Source organism: Globicephala melas, chromosome 2, assembly GCF_963455315.2.
Source record: "Globicephala melas chromosome 2, mGloMel1.2, whole genome shotgun sequence".
Taxonomy (NCBI): domain Eukaryota; kingdom Metazoa; phylum Chordata; class Mammalia; order Artiodactyla; family Delphinidae; genus Globicephala; species Globicephala melas.
The window spans coordinates 84,469,597-84,489,653 of NC_083315.2; the positions used below are offsets into that span (position 1 = coordinate 84,469,597).

Sequence of the window (20,057 nt, forward strand, 5' to 3'; positions counted from 1 at the left end):
AAAAAACTTCTCTGAGGATCGAATGACATAATATCTAAAAGTACTTGGCACAGTGTCTGGTGCAAGGTAGGTGCTCAAAGATTCTCTCTTGGGCTTCCCTGGTGGCACAGTGGTTGAGAGTCCGCCTGCCGATGCAGGGGACGCGGGTTCGTGCCCCGGTCCGGGAAGATCCCACATGCCGCGGAGCGGCTGGGCCTGTGAGCCATGGCCGCTGAGCCTGCGCGTCCGGAGCCTGTGCTCTGCAACGGGAGAGGCCACAACAGTGAGAGGCCTGCATACCGCAAAAAAAAAAAAAAAAGATTCTCTCTTTGGGAATTGGTAAAACTGTGAAAAGTTGAAATGAGAAGCTGAGAAAAGATAGGTGACGTTTATCATCCTAGAGAAAGATCATCATTTGTGAAAGATTTCAAGAAGCTTCTCAACTTGCTGTAAAAATTTAATTTTTGTCAGGCAGTCTGAAAATTGTTTCAATGATACGTCTATTCTATGTGTCTTATACCTGAGTGCAAACACTTAAATTATTGAAAAGCTGTTCCATATTTGTACAAATATCTGAATATCATTTCATTAATTTCTGTCAAGTCATAAAATTGACAAAAATTGAAAGCTATCTTTATGAAATTTAAAAGCCCTAAACTACTTGAAATATTTGTTTCAGCTGATTCCAGAAATTTCCTCCTTGACCTGGTTTACCACCATTGTACCTTTGGTCCTGGTGGTAACTATGACAGCTGTCAAAGATGCCACAGATGATTATGTAAGTATTTGCTTTTGAGCAGTCCTAAGGGCTCAGTTTCAATTGTGACCTCTCAGAAGTAGAAAATAGAGATCCATCTGAAATTTTTGAATGAAGCTCTTTTGGTAAATACCATAAGAAACTCTATGGTTACTTATTTGATGATTAAAATAGATGTCATAGAGCCAGAGCCTGTTTATGATAATAGCAAGGGGGCTTCAATAACTAGACTCACACCCTCATTTTATACTTGAGGAAACTAAAGCCTGTAAGGAACTAAAGATTTTCTAATGAACATACAACCAATTAGTGGTAAGACCAGAATTGGATCACAAACCTGCTTCCACCTAGTGAAGTATTATTTATCCTATATCTCTAGTCTTTGTCTAAGTTTTTGGAGTTGGTAGATATTAGGCATTCTCACATCCTCTGATCATTATACCAGAAATTACAATATCAAATAACTTCAAAAGTCGGGCAACTAATGTAAATAATTAAGGTATAAGACAGCAGAGAGTTTTGAAGTCTCCATAATCCAAAGGTCATTCAAATTCAAAGATTTAAAACAAAGCCTTGGGCAAACCAAACATTCTAAACCCAGACAAGCTCTATTCTCTCCTAGGTGATTGCGTGTACCCTAGCCTCAATAGCTCTCTATTTGCCAGTGACTGACAGATTTATATCTCCTCTGAACTCATACGTGGGATTACTGTTTCTAGTCCTTCCAGACTCCATCTGTGCCAATCCCAAGACCCCTTGGCAAAGCCTGAGCATCCTGAGGCCCAGAGAGTGGGCCCCTCAGCTTTTAGGTGGTAAACTGCTTGGTCCTTTTCTGTGATGCCAGCTAGTCAATTTAGGGGACTATTTTCAGGTTAGATACAGACGTGACTAAATACTAAGTCTCTTTTTGTGTCTTCTGCAGTTAATGCTTGAATATGCTTTTACTTTTGTGATAGTATGGGCCGGTTAGTCAGGGTCTTGGCAGGAAAGACATGTCACCTTGGAACGGGGGTAGATTGGAGAAAGATTAATAATGAAGGGACTACTTAAAGGGTTGTGAGAAAAAGCACATAGGGTAGCAACAACATAGGTGGCAATACTACTTCTAGACCTGAAGGAGCAAAAGGAGGAAGCAATTGCTGGACCTGGAGCTGTAGCTGAGGGCTACCTGTAGAGGAAGTGGCCACTGCTGACTCAGCTCAAAAGAAGCCAGGAATACATACCCCATTTTCCTCTCCTCTGGCCCCATGAGTTTCTGTCAGTACCACCTATTGGCCACGCCCGATCAATGGCCAAAGGGCAAGGGTTAAATAGGTCAGCTTCCCCTGGCACAGGGCAGAGTGTAGGAGGACAGGGTGTAGGTATGGAGGAGCAGAGACTATCCACCCCTGTCAAATTATATATTCTGTCAAAATGATGTTCCCGTCTATGGCAGTGTTGGTGGAAAGAAGTTTGCATGCCAATGATGGGCTAGCTTAACTTACTCCTCTACCAGTACTATAAACTCTTTTCATGTTAACCAATGCTAAGTATCTTTATTTCCCTAGTAATATTCATTGACTTATACCTGGCAATCAGTGTAATTGTAGGCACTGAGCACAGTCTAATAGAAAGATTGGGATGAATTTGGGAGGGACGTTGAAAAAGGGAAGGGCTAATGAAAGCAATCCATATATTGTGATATTGATACAATATTATGAGTTTTTTTTAAAGGAAAAAGTCATAATCCTGATGATTATAATATATAAAATCAAAATTTCTTATCTCCTGTTCATCTGTGCATTTAGCTAATTGATTGAAATAACATCTTATCTCTACTTTAGCCTATTACTATCTGGTCTTGACAGCTCACGTAGAAAGCCTTATCTGAATGGCTGCTAATTTGTGAGTTTAGTAGAAGGCTCATAATATGTGGATTCTTCTAAGCAATATAAGATATTTTCATTACTGGAATACAAAATAAGAAATAGGATCACTTGGGCATAAAAACATAAATCCACACCAAATGTGGTTCAGTATTGTATTCTGATTTTTGTTTTAAATGCTCAGTATTTCATAAGATCACTGTTAACAATTAGAATTTCTGGAGAACAAGAATACATGTTGTTACAAGTAATTGCTTGACTTCAAAGAAATCCATAAAACAGAATGAATGATGTTCCAGTAAAGTATTGAGCACATATGTGAGAGAAATGGAAGCCCCATTCCTTGTTAAAGACATCAAAATTAATGTATGGTTTTCTCTGGAACTGTGTGGCAGAGTAAAGGGCACATTGTCTTCTTCAAAGCAACTATAAATGTGTGGGAATTGGAAGAGCATGTGGCTAGACTTGTTGCATTGGTGACACCTAGAATGAAGTTTAGTGGGAAGGGTCTTGATTCAGATTTAGAGCATGTGGAGCTGGGTCCAAGGTAAGCATAAGTCATGCTCATTTTAGACTGATGGCGATATTGTCCAAGCAGATGAACTCAAAGTATTTTCAGTGTCACTATTTGTGCTGAAAAAGTATGATTTAATGTGTTTTTTCACAAACACTTTGATTTTCAGTTTCGCCACAAGAGTGATAATCAAGTGAATAATCGGCAATCTGAAGTGCTCATTGACAGCAAGTAAGAAATATATTCTTTATGCTATTTTTAAGATGTCTGGTCACAAAACAGGTCTTGACAATTGGTGGCTTTCTCATTTAATTGAATATATGTTTCTTTCCCCCTTTAACTTTTTTTTAAAATTTATTTATTTGCTTTTATTTTTGGCTGTGTTGGGTCTTTGTTGCTGTGTGCGGGCTTTCTCTAGTTGCAGCGAGCAGGGGCTACTCTTAGTTACCGTGCACAGGCTTCTCATTGTCATGACTTCTCTTGTTGCGGAACAGGGGCTCTAGGCGTGTGGGCTTCAGTAGTTGTGGCTCACAGGCTGTAGAGCGCAGGCTTAGTAGTTGTGGCGCATGGCTTGGTTGCGCTGCGGCATGTGGGATCTTCTCGGGCCAGGGATCAAACCTGTGTCCCCTGCATTGTCAGGCAGATTCTTAACCACTGCACCTCTGGGGAAGCCCCTCCCCCTTTAACTTATTACAAATTACAGTGTAAGTCCTTTGTATCTTCATGGCTCTTTTTTAAGTTCAGCAAATGTTTGTGCTACCCACTCAACTTTTACTTCAAATTCCTTTGGAGTTTCCTTTGTGGAACACAGACATATTATTGTTACTTTTCATTTCTAGATCTAATACTATTTAGAACTGGCACACATGTGATGTTTGTAGCAGATGTTTAATGTATTTGAATTCTTTGCTTTGGTAATTTCTGGGAATATTGCTAGAGAGACTTCAACACATATCAAGTGATAGTGATAAGCATTTTTTATTAACTTGATAGTTGAGTTTAGAATGAATTATCTACCATAACACAGATCTTGAATTGCTGTTAAATTCATCCATCTATAAAGAAATGTACACAGGAATGGTTCTTGAATCTGAAATGGTTTAAAATGTGTATTTATACACAAACAACAGCAAAAACACCTCCAGAAAACTTAACAAAAAGGGAAATTTCAAACCTTCATTCCATGTTTCTTAGTCTCTTTCTTTGTCCCTTTTTTTTAACATGTGACAAAGTAAATTTGTAACATTGTACTTTAATCTTGCAGTCAATCACATCTGCTGGTGATTTTGAAGCATTTGGATACTGTGAAGAATGTAATTTTTAAAGGGAATATCATAAAACATATTAGTCACATGAGATGGAAAATTCCAAGAAATGGATATCAAGAGGGGCTAGGTAGTCTAGACAGTAACTGGTAGGATTAAAGTAATTAATCTTCTGCAACTAAAACATTGACTGATTATTAATAATGTAATGAATACATGTAGTTTTCCTTTATTGGATTATTTTAGAAAATGGCATTAAATGCACAGTGAAAAAAAATGATCTCAATCTAAAACCACAGTTGTAGAAACACAGCCTCTGAAAGTGTGATCTTGACGTGACATGGATAAGCCATAAAGATGCCTGGAACCATGTGGTTCATTTCCAATGTCAACAGGTTTTGAATTGTTGCCACTATAGCATGGTGTTTAAAAGTATGGGTTTTGCGCTCAGGGAGACTTGAGTTTAGTCCTGACCCTGAATAATTCTATGGTCTTGAGCAAGTTCTTGAGAAGTGGTGACTCTTTGTAAGCTAACGTAGTGTGTGACTTTGAGAAGAACTGTTGCCTATCCTGATTTTCTCAAGCTTTGCAGTTCTGACTGGGAATTACATCTGACAATATGATCTGACTAATTCCCCAAGGAACATTTGATAATCAGTCTCATTACTTTGAAGTACCATCTCTCATGAAGTATGTTAAAAATATGTACAATTACATAATGAATTTGAACTAATAGCCTGAACATATCTTTTAATGCCTCTCAAATTACCAGTTAAATTTTGTGACAATATTTGGGCAGTGATAGATATTGACACCTCTACCTTGAGGCCATGGGAGTATCCAGTAACTTAGATATTCAGAAACTTGATGATTGTATGTGTCCCACACATGCTAGCTATCATTGTCATTATAATTAGAAGTAGCATTGGTCTTACTTTCTTGTGGCTTCATTTAGCTTCTTGTCTATTCCTTATGAGGTAACATCTCTTTGTAATTTGATATGGGGTGATGTTTTGAAAAGTATTGTTGCTGATCCTGTGATGTTGAAGGTAGAAGCACATCATTGAGAATGGAGTGTTCTCCATTCGGTTAAAAATGGGATTCAGTTAAAAATCACACAAGATTTTCCATTTGTAAGATTACCTTCTACTGTGAGCTCCTTTAGGGCATCTCTCTTGATCATGTCTGTGTCCCTTGAGCCTAGCACAGTGTCTATGGAATTTTCAAACTGAGCAGTAACAAGTATTCTTGCTGAGAGGGCAATCTACCAGAGGAGCTTGATCTGTAAAATTTTGCTGAGTCCCATTACTAGCCAATTCCAGTGGCTGGGGTTGTGGTCTTTGCAGAATGTTCTCAGGCTATGGAGACTGGCTTTTCACTTCTTGGAATTTGAGAAGTTGGAGAAATCAAATGGGCTTAGATTTGAGATAGCCCCGGGAGCTCTGAGTCCTCTTTTGGAGCTGGTGGTCATAGAGGATGCTCTCAGCGCTCGGCACAGACCACTGCTGTCTTCCTGTGCTCACCCTCAGTTCCTGTCTGCATTATTTGCTACTTTCTTCAGAGCACTGTCCTTGGGCTATTGGAGCCAATGACCGATTGGTGCAGGAGTAAGAAAGAGCAGCACCCCTGCCTCAAGTTGGACAAGCTCTGAGGTGCAGTTAGCACCCCAAGCGCCTGTTGAGATCAGGCTGAGGATGGGACTTTGCCTGCAGTCATACCCTCGCATGGCTTCTTCCCCTTCCATGTGTTGCTTCTCATCTTCCTTACCAGCTTCTCCCAGAAGTGATTTCCTAAAGAACCCTTTACATATGAATCCTCATCTCAGGATCTGCTTTTAGGGAAGTTGCTCTAAGACAGTAGTTAATGCATACTTAATCCCATGGCAATGTTAATGGAAAATGTTAGGAAAGTGCTTTGGGTCTATGCTAGACACCAATGGGTCATGACGCACAGATAAAGTAAAAAGCCTGGAGGAGATCAGAGGCAACCAGATGTTGCTGGATGTGGGTATCACACTGGGCTGGGCACTGCTAAGTACTGTGGCTTCCCTGTGTTCTCTGGCAGAGGGCTTCTGGACTTGAGGTTCATGCTAGGGCAGGAGCCTTCACTGGCTTGTCCTGGAGGGAGGGGAGGCATGGTCAGCTTCGGGGAGGAGATTCCTGAGGGAAAGGGGGTACGATGAAAGCACCAGTCAGGAAACCTGGTCTGTGTAAGTGATCGATGTGCTACTCTGGGCAATTAGTTGTCATTCTGGCCTTCAGGTCTCCCTTCTCCTGCGCTCAGAAGCAAGGAGCATGGCATTTACATTCAGATTCAACACATGTTTATTCAGCAACTACCATGCGTGGGCTCCAGTGCTTCCACATTTAACTCTCATAAAACCCCAGGGGGTAGGTGATAGTGCCTCTTTTTAGAGATGGAGAGATTAAGGCCTAGAAAAGGAATGACTTGTCCAGAGTTCCATGGCAAGTAAGAACCTAAATTAGCCTTTTACCTACTCGTGTTGTGATGTGTAAATGTAGACTTTGTGGTCTGACCACTTCTTCTCTATTTATTTTGCATTTGAAGGGCTTTGTACACAATTATAGAAATAGAAACATAATATATATATATTTTTTTATCTAAATGTAATATATATGTGAATAAATATATATATCCTCACTTTTAGTGCCTGGAGCATTATTCATCTATGTTCTTAGCATTGTGCAAGCGAATGAACAATGTAAACTTAAGCCACACAATAAGTAGAGAGACAAAACTCTCCCTTTATAGCCTTCCTTTTCAAGGTTTTGTTACTTATATTCCTTTCCAGTCAGGACCAATCTTCTGTATCTACAATCTGTTAAATATGCGAAAGTGCTTAAGAAATAGGTGTTGAATTAGCCTTTGATAAAATCTTTTGGTGACTTAAGTTTTAAAACTAAGTAGAAGCGAACAATTCCAATTTCTAGAAATTACTGTGCCTGCTGTATAGGAAGTGCACACTCTCCCCCAGGCTACGAGTGCCGTCTGCTGACTGAACCTGTGGAAAACGTACCAGGAGATACTTAGTGTTTCTCTTGAGGGTTTCTCAGGTTATGCTAACATCCTGGGCCACTGGCCACCATGAGAGCACCTGGGCAGGTGAGGGGCAGTGAGAGGGAGTCTGAAAGTTCCCGCAGAGGTCATCCCATACAACACTCCTCAACGTGGGCTGCCCATTGTATCTGTGCCCCAGCCATGCCCAGAGCAAGTAAGTGAGGGGAGGGCTCTGGTGTTTTATAAAGTTTCCAAGATGATTCTACTATGCAGACACAGTCGAGAACCTCTAGTCAAGGCCATCTCTTTACCTACACTTGTATCTCTATGCATGTATCTCTCAAATTTTAAAAGACATCCAAGGGAAGGAATTCCATTAATTTTTTAAAATGATAAGCATAGTTTTTCACATAAATCCTCACAAAGGAATAATTCTGTAATGCCGATTTACATTTTTTTTGTAGTAAGGCTCACATTTTTAGTCAAACACATGGCCAATCAGTAATTATTTTGCCATATTTTTCTTTCCTTCAGAAATTCAGATTTTAATTTTTCTCATTTTCATCTTTTATTTCTTTCCCCATTACATGTGTTGTCCTCAACTCTGAATCATTTTCTGACTTTCATGTATTTGTGTAACTTCCAATTTTTGTTCTGTCCCATCAGCATTTCTAGTCGTATGGATTTGGGACAAGGGAAGGAGTGTGGAGGTCTTCTGCTACCCAGCTAGGTAGCCGTTAGTCTCATGAGGCTCTTGAGTACTTGAAATGAGGCTGGTCCAAGTTCAGATGTGTTATTAAGTATATAGTATATACCAGATTTTGATGGCATAGTACCAAAAAGAGTATGTAAGGTATGTCATTAATAATTTGTTTTATGTTGATTCCATTTTGAAATTATAGTATTTTGTATACATTGGGTTAAGTCAAACATATTATTAAATTTACCTTTTGAAAAACTTGTTTAAATGTGGCTACCAGAAAATTTATTTATTTTTTAACATCTTTATTGGAGTATAATTGCTTTACAGTGGTGTGTTAGTTTCTACTGTATAACAAAGTGAATCAGCTATACATATACATACATCCCTATATATCCTCCCACTTGTGTCTCCCTCCCACCTTCCCTATCCCACCCCCCTAGGTGGTCACAAAGCACTGAGCTGATCTCCCTGTGCTATGCAGCTGCTTCCCACTAGCTACCCATTTTACATTTAAGATTACCGTTGTGGTCGACATTTGTGGCTGACCTTCTATTTCTATTGGATGGCACTACTTTTAGTTACAGGTGAGAGAATTGAGCCGAGAAGAAAATGAGCTCTATGCTATAAGCCTGGCCTCTGGATTCTCAGTTCAGGATTCTCTGTTTGATCTTGCTGGCTGTTGGCATAGTGGCTTTTGTCACTATGAACAAATAAAGTCAGTGTTACTTTTTCTTAGTAGTTTTTACTTCCCTAACATATTCTGAACTTACACTTGTGCATTAGAACAATCTGAGCTCAGATGCTCTGGTGCAGTCGTCCCTCTTTCAGGCGGGATGTTTTCCCGCCTTCTCTGGATTTCAAACTGCTCTTGCCCATCAGCTTTTTGTGTAACAAATTCCACTTTATACTTTCCTGAGCTTTGGTACACTTGGCTTAAATCTCCCAGGCTCTTTCACAGAACTCTTTCCATCAATCTTCTTCAATCATTTCTCATTTGGAAACTGTGAGTATTTATAGGGAGAGACAAGGGCTTTCTTTCCTGCAGAATATTGTCTGTACTCTTCAAGTCTGGTATTCCTAGATGCTGCATAATTATGCAAACAAATATATTATTTCAGTAGATGCAAATTTTCTCTTTGTTTAATCAACTTTTCTGGTTTAAGTGATAACTCCCACTGGATATTAGTATAGAAAATTTCGTTCCATTTTTTTCTTTAGTATGTAGGGTTTTTTTCCATTATAAAAGTAGCATATGTTCATTAAGAGAAATTTGGAAAATAGGAAAAAGTAGAAGGAAGAAAATAACATCCATGCTTCCATTATCCAAAAGTAATTATTACTGTTTTCTTACATTTCCTTTCTGTCTTTTTTTTCTATGCCAAGGTTTCTAATAATTGTGTGTATATGTTTTTATCCTTCTCTTTTTACTTTTTGTTTTTTGGCTGCACCACACGGCTCGTGGGATCTTAGTTCCCTGACTAGGGGTCAAACCCCGGGCCGTCAGCAGTGAAAGCATGAGGTCTTAACCACTGGACCGCCAGGGAATTCCCGCCTTCCATTTTTACTTCACATCATATCATTACCGTTTTACAAATCTTTTTCTATTGTCTTTATATACCTAACTTTTAAGGGCTGCATTTTTAAGGGCTGCATTCCTTTGAGTTCATGTCTTATAATTCACATAACCATTTCCCTATTGCTTAATATTTAGTCTGTTTTTAATTTTAAAGTATAGTTTCTTCATCTTTCTAAATTGATAGTTACCCTTTTCCATAAGACTGGGTTTTTGTGATATATTTACAAAATCCACTGAGAATGATTACATTGAACCTGTTATTTCCTATATTAAGTAATTGGAACTTGAAGCATTATTACTCAGTCTACTGATAGCAATTTTTATCAGAAGGTTTAAGAGTGAGCAGCAACAGGTTGGGCATATTGACTAAAGCATGGAAGGTTTCACTTCCGTCACACGTGGGAGTTTCCAGAGACAAGGGTTTCATGTCAGACCACCAACCAGCAAGTTTCAAGTTTATCTTTTCTTAATCATAGCACAATATGAAAAAAAACCCCAAAATGTTCTGCTTTTAAAAATGTATTAGTGACACATGTAAATCCCCAAACATCAATAATTTGAAACAGTTTGACTATAAGTTTTATACTGCAATTACTAGCTGTATTGCACTCATCTGTAAAGTATCTGCCTCAGTTTTGGTTTGCAGAATTCCCTGAGTAAATTTGGGCAGAGATTCAGAAGTGTGGCTAGCAGATCCTTTCAGGCAGCTCGGAAGGAACTCTTCCCATCTTCTTTGTCCTCCCAGATTAGAGGTATGTAGACCTGTGCTCAAAAGCTCTATCATTTGCTGTTGAATTCTTGGCAATAACTCACTCAGGAGAGGAGTAATTCATGGATGTTAGCCCCCTGTATTGGATTTGATCCCAAATGTTGGTCTTGGGTAACAGTGGCTTATTATTCTTATTAAAGATGCTCTTTTTGTCCTTGAGCTCCCTCAACAAAAAAATGCCCAAGGTCATTGAACTTAATGAATCTGCAGCTGACACGTATTTAGTGTGTCTGTGTGCTTCTTGTAAGTGAGGGAGTGGGAACATGCAAGGTTCTGGAATTCTATTGATTACATGGGAGAACAGATGAACCCTACTTCGAGTTATTTCATCTTCATCAGGGCCTGTGGACTTGCAGGGGAGTGGAGACTTCTGTGGTTAAACACAAGGCAGAGCACCAACTCAATTTTCTTTTTTTACCTCCAGCCCATGTAAATAATTTATGTTATGATGGTACCATTGGGTCTAGGGGACAGCTATTCAGGGTCTATATGAAGAAATCTGCATATTTGAAAGGAAAATTTGAGGTGAAAAATATTGATTCTTCTTTTTTTAAACAGTGTTAATAAAACACACTATTATGGGCTTAAATGACAATGAATTCAAAAGTAAACTAATGGGAGTAGCCTCAGTACTTTTTGGACTCAGTGCAAATGGTTTAAAATTGATTTAATTTTTAGCTCACAGTGCTAGCTCCGAGTAAAAGTGTTTCAAAAATAGTTTCACCCCCGATAAATTAATTTCAGTTTCTTAAGTCTTGGACTGATCATTTCTTGGGCGATTCTGCATGTCAGCTTTGCAAATGGAAGCGTCCATTTGCCAATGCGCTGGTTTCTGTATGTGAGCCGTGACATTGCTGTAGTTCTTATAAGTGATTTTCCATTGTAATCAATTATTACATTGCATGAATACAATTTTTTGTGTTGAATTTCTAAATGGTGACTATTTCCCCAAATGAGGTGCATCTTGAAATAACAGGAAATTATAGTACTTTCAAAACTCTGCACATGGGTTTTTTTTCCAGTGGCATCTCCTAATTTCTTTTTAAAGTTTATATAACCCAGATGTTAGTGGCTCTCTTTTTCTCCTCTTAAAGCTCCCTTGAAGAACCCCCCAGGTGAAAGCATTAGGGAGCAAGGTAGAGTTGAATGAAGACTTTGTGGGGGATATAAATGAGGAAGTTTATTTCACAAACTCCATAGCAAACAATATGAAATCCCATTTTGACATTTTTCTTCCCCAAAGTTCTCTTTCTCTGCTGCTGGCCTTTATCATCTCTCCTTTCCCCATTCAGTGCTCAGTACAGCTGTCTCCAGTCTCCTTTCAGTATCTGGGGCCCCTCATATTTGTCTCCTTTTTATTAATCAGAGTAGTTTGGTTCTGCCTTGGCTGTGAACTCAAACCCATGCAGCTGCTCACCAAAATAGCAGGCTTTTCTGGAGCTAGGACCCACTTATCTGAGATAACAATGGAAGTTAAAAATACACCACATTCTATGTAACATTTAAAACTTGATTCTCTTTTTCAAAAATAGGTTTATGTATCTCTTCTCTGTTGTCATAGGGAGAGGTCTAGAATTTCTTTTGAAAAAACAAACCTAAACCTAAACCACAGAGGCCTTGAAGATTTTAGAACATTAACTTTAATAATGTAAAACCTTCTTAAGATCTTAAAATCTGAAAGCTGGAAGAGATCATAATATTATACTGAGTAAATTTGGTTTCAGTCAGAGCCCAGTGGTTGTCTATACCAAACCAAACAAATGTTTTGACAGCATTTGCCAATTAACTACTTACGGCTGATGAATTGGATACACATTTCTACTGCAAGGGCATTTTGCTTCAGATCTCCTGAGATAATCTCAATGGCTTCATTTCTCCCATGCATCTAATTAATTAATTAATTTATTTTTAACATCTTTATTGGAGTATAATTGCTTTACAAAGGTGTGTTAGTTTCTGCTGTATAACAAAGTGAATCAGCTATACATATACATATATCCCCATATCTCCTCCCTCTTGTGTCTCCCTCCCACCCTCCCTATCCCACCCCTGTAGGTGGTCACAAAGCACCGAGCTGATCTCCCTGTGATATGCAGCTGCTTCCCACTAGCCATCTGTTTTACATTTGGTGGTGTATATATGTCCATGCCACTCTCTCACTTCTTCCCAGCTTACCCTTCCCACTCCCAGTGTCCTCAATTCCATAGTCCATTCTCTACGTCTGCATCTTTATTCCTGTCCTGCCCCTAGGTTCTTCAGAACCATTTTTTTTTTTTTAGATTCCATATATATGTGTTAGCATACGGTATTTGTTTTTCTCTTTCTGACTTACCTCACTCTGTATGACAGATTCTAGGTCCATCCACCTCACTACAGATAAGTCAGTTTTTTTTCTTTTTATGGCTGAGTAATATTCCATTGTATATATGTGCCACATCTTCTTTATCCATTCATTTGTTGATGGACACTTAGGTTGCTCCCATGTCCTAGCTATTGTAAATTGATGTGCAATGAACATTGTGGTACATGACTCTTTTTGAATTTTGGTTTTCTCAGGGTATATGCCCAGTAGTGGGATTGTTGGGTCATATGGTAGTTCTATTTGTAGTTTTTTAAGGACACTCCATACTGTTCTCCATAGTGGCTGTATCAATTTACATTCCCACCAACAGTGCAAGAGGGTTCCCTTTTCTCCACACCCTCTCCAGCATTTATTGTTTCTAGATTTTTTGATGATGGCCATTCTGACTGGTATGACGTGATAACTCATTGTAGTTTTGATTTGCATTTCTCTAGTGATTAGTGATGTTGAGCATCCTTTCATGTGTTTGTTGACAATCTGTATTATCTCCTTTGGAGAAATGCCTATTTAGGTCTTCTGCCCATTTTTGGATTGGATTTTTTTTTGATATTGAGCTGCATGAGCTGCTTGTATATTTTTGAGATTGATCATTTGTCAGTTGCTTCATTTGCAAATATTTTCTCCCATTCTGAGGGTTGTCTTTTTGTCTTGTTTATGATTTCCTTTGCTGTGCAAAAGCTTTTAAGTTTCATTAGGCCCCGTTTGTTTATTTTTGTTTTTATTTCCCTTTCTCTAGGAGGTGGGTCAAAAAGGATCTTGCTGTGATTTATGTCATAGAGTGTTCTGCCTATGTTTTCCTCTAATAGTTTTATAGTGTCTGGCCTTACATTTAGGTCTTTAATCCACTTTGAGTTATTTTTGTGTATGGTGTTAGGGAGTGATCTAATTTCATTCTTTTACATGAAGCTGTCCAGTTTTCCCAGCACCACTTATTGAAGAGGGTGTCTTTTCTCCATTGTATATTCTTGCTTCCTTTATCAAAGATAAGGTGACCATATGTGTATGGGTTTATCTCTGGGCTTTCTATCCTGTTCCCTTGATCTATATTTCTGTTTGTGCCAGTACCATACTGTCTTGATTACTGTAGCTTTGTACTATAGTCTGAAATCCGGGAGCATGGTTCCTCCAGCTCCATTTTTCTTTCTCAAGATTGCTTTGGCTATTCGGGGTCTTTTTTGTTTCCATACAAGTTGTGAAATTTTTGGTTCTAGTTCTGTGAAAAATGCCATTGGTAGTTTGATAGGGATTGCATTGAATCTGTAGATTGCTTTGGGTAGTAGAGTCATTTTCACAATGTTAGTTCTTCCAATCCAAGACCAACCCATGCATTTTAGATTGGTATATTATCTGTCTTTTGTGGGTAGAAAATTAAGAAAATTTAAGAGTATAAAGAAAATACTGAAATTTCTCTTGATTCCATTATACAGATCAGAATGAACTACAGTGAACTTGTGAAGGCATTTTATTACGCCCTTTTCTCTCCCATCTTTGTATCTTTGTTTTCTCCTCTTCTTATTACTCTCTACTCCTCCACACAGTATTTATTTAAAAAATAATTGATATTATACTATACCCTATTGTCGTGGCTTGAATGGTGCCCCCAGCCCCCTAAAAGATAGGTCCACTGGAGCCTGTGTATGTGATCTTATCTGGAAAAAGGGTCTTTGCCTATATCATTAAGTTAAGGATCTTGAGATGAGATCATCCTGGTAATCCAATCACAAGTGTATAAGAGAAGAGCAGGGAAGAAGGTACATAGACAAAAAGATAATGTGAATGCAGAGGTTGGAGCTATAGAGCCCCAGGTCAAGATGCCTGAGGCTACCAGGAGCTGGGGGAGGGGTGTGGAACAGTTCCTTCTCTAGAGCCTCTAGGGAGAACACCACTCAGCACACAACTTGATTTTGGACTTCCAGCCTGTAGAACTGTAAGAGAATAAAGATTTACTGTTTTAAAACCTAGTTTGTGGTAATCTGTTATAGTGGACCTAGGAAACTAATGCTCACTGGTTTTTAGCTTTTAATCAGAGGTTCTATGTTTGTTCATTTTTTCACTCAGTAGACATTTATTAAGTGCCTACCATGTGTTAGGAAGAATGCCATGTGCTGGGGGTGCAGAGTTAAATAAAAGGTAATTTCTGCCCCCAATAGAATGCAATCATACCTATATTGTATGTAATAGGTTTATCTCTAGAATTGCAGGATACTCTCACATTTCATTGTTTTTACTCACAGGTAAGATGAGTGAGCAAACTGACTCATCTCATTAGGAATGTGCAGCTTTCAAAAATTCTTGTCGGTATGCAGGCTCTGTTGATAAACCAAAGCCAGGTGGTAGAAAACCTTAGTAGGATTTTGGAGCCTGGGTGGAAATGGTGCCTTGAAGCTGTGATTCAGGGGAACATTAAACCACCTTTAAACTTGAGCAGTATTATCAAAAACTAAGATCTAGTTCCTTATTCCATGTCAGGAACTTAAAAAATTCTCTCTTGAATTTTGACAAGGAATAGAGGTGTAATAATGGAAGAAAAAAGAAAGAGTGCAGTGTGAATAGAAAGTAAGAATAATGATCTCTAAATTAGATCTAAAGACTCAGAAGCATCTGGGAAACTTGGAGGCTGTAAGAGTGATATTGTCAGCAACACATGGGAAGAACACTCTGGCAGTGCCATTGTGGACTAGTTACTAGAGGTAACTTCCACAAGGAAGAAAGGGAGAGTGTAACTGGGATTGTGATGCTGAACATTGCAGAAGGAATGGACTCTAATGATGGAGAAAGAATAGATTTTGAAGATGTGAAGAAAGTTGATACTATTTTTTAATGGAGAATATATGTGCAATAAAGTATACTTTCTCTAAGCTTCAGAAAAATGAGCATTAATTCAAAATAAGCATCTATTGGTTTTAAATTTGACTAATATCCAGTGTTAAGCCTAGTATGGGGGAGTTCCAGGGGTAAAGCAGAAAAATGAAGCATTGAGAAATGAAATTGAGATTAAAAGGGCTTCATGGAGGATAACCCACGAACATCAGCAAAATCGAACGGGCTGTGTTGGCAATAGGAGATGTATTTCATTCAGATAATCTAATTTGCTCTGTGTGTCAGTCTACACATGCCAGGGCTTCATCAGAGACATGAAGTAGGCATTTTACAGGGGACTTGAGAGTGGTGGCAGGGACTCATATTTACTACTCACCCATCTATCATTAGACCTACATTTATGTAACTCTTCTCCGTACCAGCCACTATACTAGGTACTATGGATACAGGGATTATTAAGACCCATGTTCCTTCCCTAAAGGAGCCTGGAGTCCCGGGGAAGAGGTGGACCAATAAACAGACGATTATTTTACAGCAGTAGGTGCCATGATAAAGTGCAGCATGAGGTACTCTGGGAGAACACACATGGGAGGACACTAACACAAGTTTTGGGAGGCTAGTAGCAGAGATATCATTATGTCAGAATAACTCATGGAAGAATTGGCTCCCAGCAAAGATCATCCATTGAAGAGCTAATTGAATGGAGGGATGAGAGCATAGGGAGAGCAGAAGAGAATTAGGGAAGGGTACTGGTCGTAAAGGAGGACTACCTAGGTTTATTGCACATAGGTTTATTGCACATGGAGGCTAAGAACATGCTGGATGAAAAATACAAATAGATGAGCTAGCATAAATCCATTGTCTCCCTCATCTCTTTCCCATATTTCCAACTAGGTACTTTGGTAAAATGTGGTCCCGCTACGACTGCCATTGTCATATATATGCTGCTCATTATAGGACTGCCGGATGGCACAGCAGTGAGGGTATTGGGGAAAGCCCACCAGTCTAGTGTCAGGAAGCTGATGTCTGGTCCCTGCTTTGTCACTAAATTGGCTGTGTGACTAAGGACCAAGGACCTCAATTTTCTCATCTGTAAAACAAGGGAGTTGGATACCGTAATCTAAAAGCTTTTTCCAATCAGCAGGTTACTTTTAAAAGAAATCTTTATAGAAGTCCAATATATAGAACATATACAAGTATACCAGTATACACAAGTACATATACATATACAAGAGGCCCCAGAGCAGGTGTCCTCAGCTGCCCTCTTACTCGGTGGTGGCCCCTGAGGGGACAACATGAGCATTACTGGACCATTTAGTGCTTCTAACAGTGAGGTCTGAGGACTGCCTTTACTAGACCTCCTGAATCAAAATCTCTGAGTCTGGGATAGGACTCTATTAGCACCTTATGGGATTCTTATGCACATTGAAGTTTGAGTACCATTGGGCCAGATATTTCAAGGTCCCTTCCAGCCCTTAGGTACTGTGACTCTGATCCTCTTCACCTTTGTAGTGATGGTGAGGAAGGAGCCTAAGAAGGGAAGTCAGAGGCTCTATAGGATAAAAAGAATTAACACAGAATGGGAGGTTGGAAATGTAAGGATAGATACAATGGTAATAAAAATAATAGTAATAAAAATGATAGTGGAAGAGGAGAGTTAGATACAAGAAAGTTACAGAATGATTTAGGGAAAGAAGAGAGGGACTTAAAAAAGTAGGATCTTCCAACAATGAGGATATTGTATTCCAAATGGGAGAAATTGTAACAGAAAGTGTCAGGAAACAATTCAGAGCACAAGGTTGCTGGAGTTAATGCCCTGACCAGACACTCCCACAAATTCTGCTTGTCTCTATCATAGCACATAATGTCATAAAGGTCTTCTTACCTTTCATTTATTTGTCTGTATTATTATATGTCAGGTACTGTGTTAGGTACTAGAAATGCAGTGAACCCCAATAGACATGGTCTCGGCAACCATGAAGATTAGTGTCTAGCGGGGAAGGTAGACGTAATAAAATACAGTAGTCTCCCTTTATCCAAGACCACCCCCCGCAGGTGATACCTGAAATCATGGATAGTACCAAACCCTATGTGTGCTATGTTTTTTCCTATACATACATACTTATGATAAAGTTTATAAATTAGGCACAGTAAGAAAATATCTGAATCGCCAGCATCACTACTCTTGCACTTTGGGACCATTATTAAGTAAAGTAAGACTACTTGAACACAAGCACTGCGATGCCCTGACAGTGATCTGATAACCTAGTCAGGTCTTAAGTGACTAAAGGGTGGGATACACTGAGCAAAGAGATGGTTGACGTCCCAGGTGGGATGGAGCAGGACAGCGCAAGATTTCATCATGCTACTCAGAACGGCGCACAATTTAAAACTTACGAATTATTTCTGAAATTTTCCATTTGATGTTGTCAGACTGCGGTTGGCTGCAAGTAACTGAAACTGCAGAGAGTGAAACCGCAGATAAAGGGGAACCACTGCAGTCACGCTAAGTAGTGTGTAATTACATGCCAAGGCAAGTGCTGCTAAGGAAAAGACTATGAGTCTAAAGAAAGGGTTTTTTTGTGTATGTGTGTGGGGGGCAGTAGACAGAGGTGAGAAAGTTTAGAAATGGGTTCTTTGAGGAAGTAGTAAATTTAAGCTGAGAACTTATGACAGCTAGGAGTTAATCAGACAGTGTGTGGGGTGATGGGATGGGATGAGAAGCAGAATTACAGACAGAGGAAGCAGCATGTGCACAAGGCCCTGTGGAGGGAAGGAGGATGCGATGATGAGGGACTGAATGGCAGAAGCACAGAGACTGAGAGAAAAGCAGTGTGAGGTGAGGCTGGAAAAGTGGTCAGAGTCAGAGCCTGCAGGGCCTTGAAGACCACATCGAGAGCTTGAGTGTTTTTCCTAAGAACAGAGAGAATACATGGAAGGATTTGCCTTTGGAAAAGCTCACGCCTGCTGCGTGGAGGAAGAGCCAGTGGAAGGGGGCCAGGATAGATGTGGGAGAGGGGGGTTGTCCCGCTGTGCTTGCCTGTCTGTCATGCCATTGTGAGTTACTGGAGACTGAGACAGTCTCTATTTCCGTCACCTGACTGCACAGCATCCTGCATGTAGTTGATGCTCAGTAATTATGTGACGGATGAACCAAATGCATTTAAATTAAGCAAATCATTTTGAGGCAAGATCAGAATATCTTTTTAGTATCCTCTATCCTCCTTCTTCCCTGCAACTAATATGAGACAAGAGGAGGTGTCCACGTATCGCGTGTTCTGTGAACATCATTGTCTGCTGTCTTTACCACTGGAGGATGATGTCTGCTATAGGGTCATTGGATACCAGACCCATCTTTAATCCAAATGCTCTCTGTTACTTGGAATCTCCCTGATGCCTTTGCACCTTAAGGTGCATGAGACTGTGCCTGACATTTAAAGAAAGAGAGAGGATTAGCTCCATCTAGGCTTCATTTCTGAATTGGCAGAGCTCAAGGAAGTATTTGAAGCAGCTGCTCCCAGGTTTCTTTCTCAGCTGCTCCCAGGTTGTAGCATGTCAGAAAAACAAAAATGTGGGAAACCGGGCAGCCCTAGACACTGGGATGGGGGTGCGGAGATGGGCTTCCTTGTGTCTGCAGCAGATGTTTCCCTCCAGCAGGACTTTCTGAATCGCCGGGCTAATGAATCCCGTTAACCCAGCTTGCCTTATCTGGTTACCTTGCCCCGTGCCAGGCATTTGTGTTCAGGCATACTTTCCCCTTTCACAGTGCTAAATTTAAGGCTTAATTTTCAAATCAAATGTCCATCTGGCTGGCTGCCTGAAAAATCACATGTGGGGAGCTGAGAGACCCAGGCAAGAAACTGCCCTCGCTTCTGGAGAGCAGGTCTGGAAACCATATGAACTGTAAAGAGTTTTAAAATGTAAAAAAGTAAAGCTTTCTGCCAAAAGGGGAGAGCTGAGGTTTTCTTCTTTCTAGACTCGGTTATTAGATATCTGTTGGAAATTACTGACCTCTGCCATATAGTCTGTTTACTGCCTCTATCAGCGGGGCCCGGACCGTCCAGATTTAATCCCCTTGGGGATTTAGCTCTGCCAACACTTGCTTTATTAGAAATAGGTTTTGGGGTGACAGCTATGTAAGTTATTAGGTATATGATTTTAATGGAAATTTGCCTTCTTTCACTTAACATTTCCTTCTGAAACTTGGATGATAGAAATAGGTTAATATTTAAAAAAATAATAGAACCTAATTTTCCAGTAAGAGGAAGAAAAAGAATAAATAGAAAAAGGGACCTGGCTTCCTTTGTTTGCTCCCCCTCAGGTAACTCATATGCTACAACATCACTTCCCATTTTGAGAAATACACTCAGCATCGGTCCTATTTTCTGTGTTGGGCTTTCTCTTTTTCACCTGACACTTCATTATAGAA

At 39.6% G+C, this 20,057-nt stretch overlaps 1 protein-coding gene across 2 annotated transcripts in view; it reads left to right on the forward strand.

Annotated features, from left to right (window-relative positions):
• The window catches only part of ATP8B4 (ATPase phospholipid transporting 8B4 (putative)), a 258,066-nt gene that overhangs the window by 82,712 nt on the left and 155,297 nt on the right, over nucleotides 1–20,057 (forward strand). For both annotated transcript variants that reach the window (XM_060294275.1, XM_060294274.2), the window contains exons 5-6: nucleotides 659–757; nucleotides 3,285–3,346. In XM_060294275.1, the coding sequence (XP_060150258.1) occupies nucleotides 659–757; nucleotides 3,285–3,346 (161 nt within the window). The remainder of the gene's footprint in view (nucleotides 1–658; nucleotides 758–3,284; nucleotides 3,347–20,057) is intronic.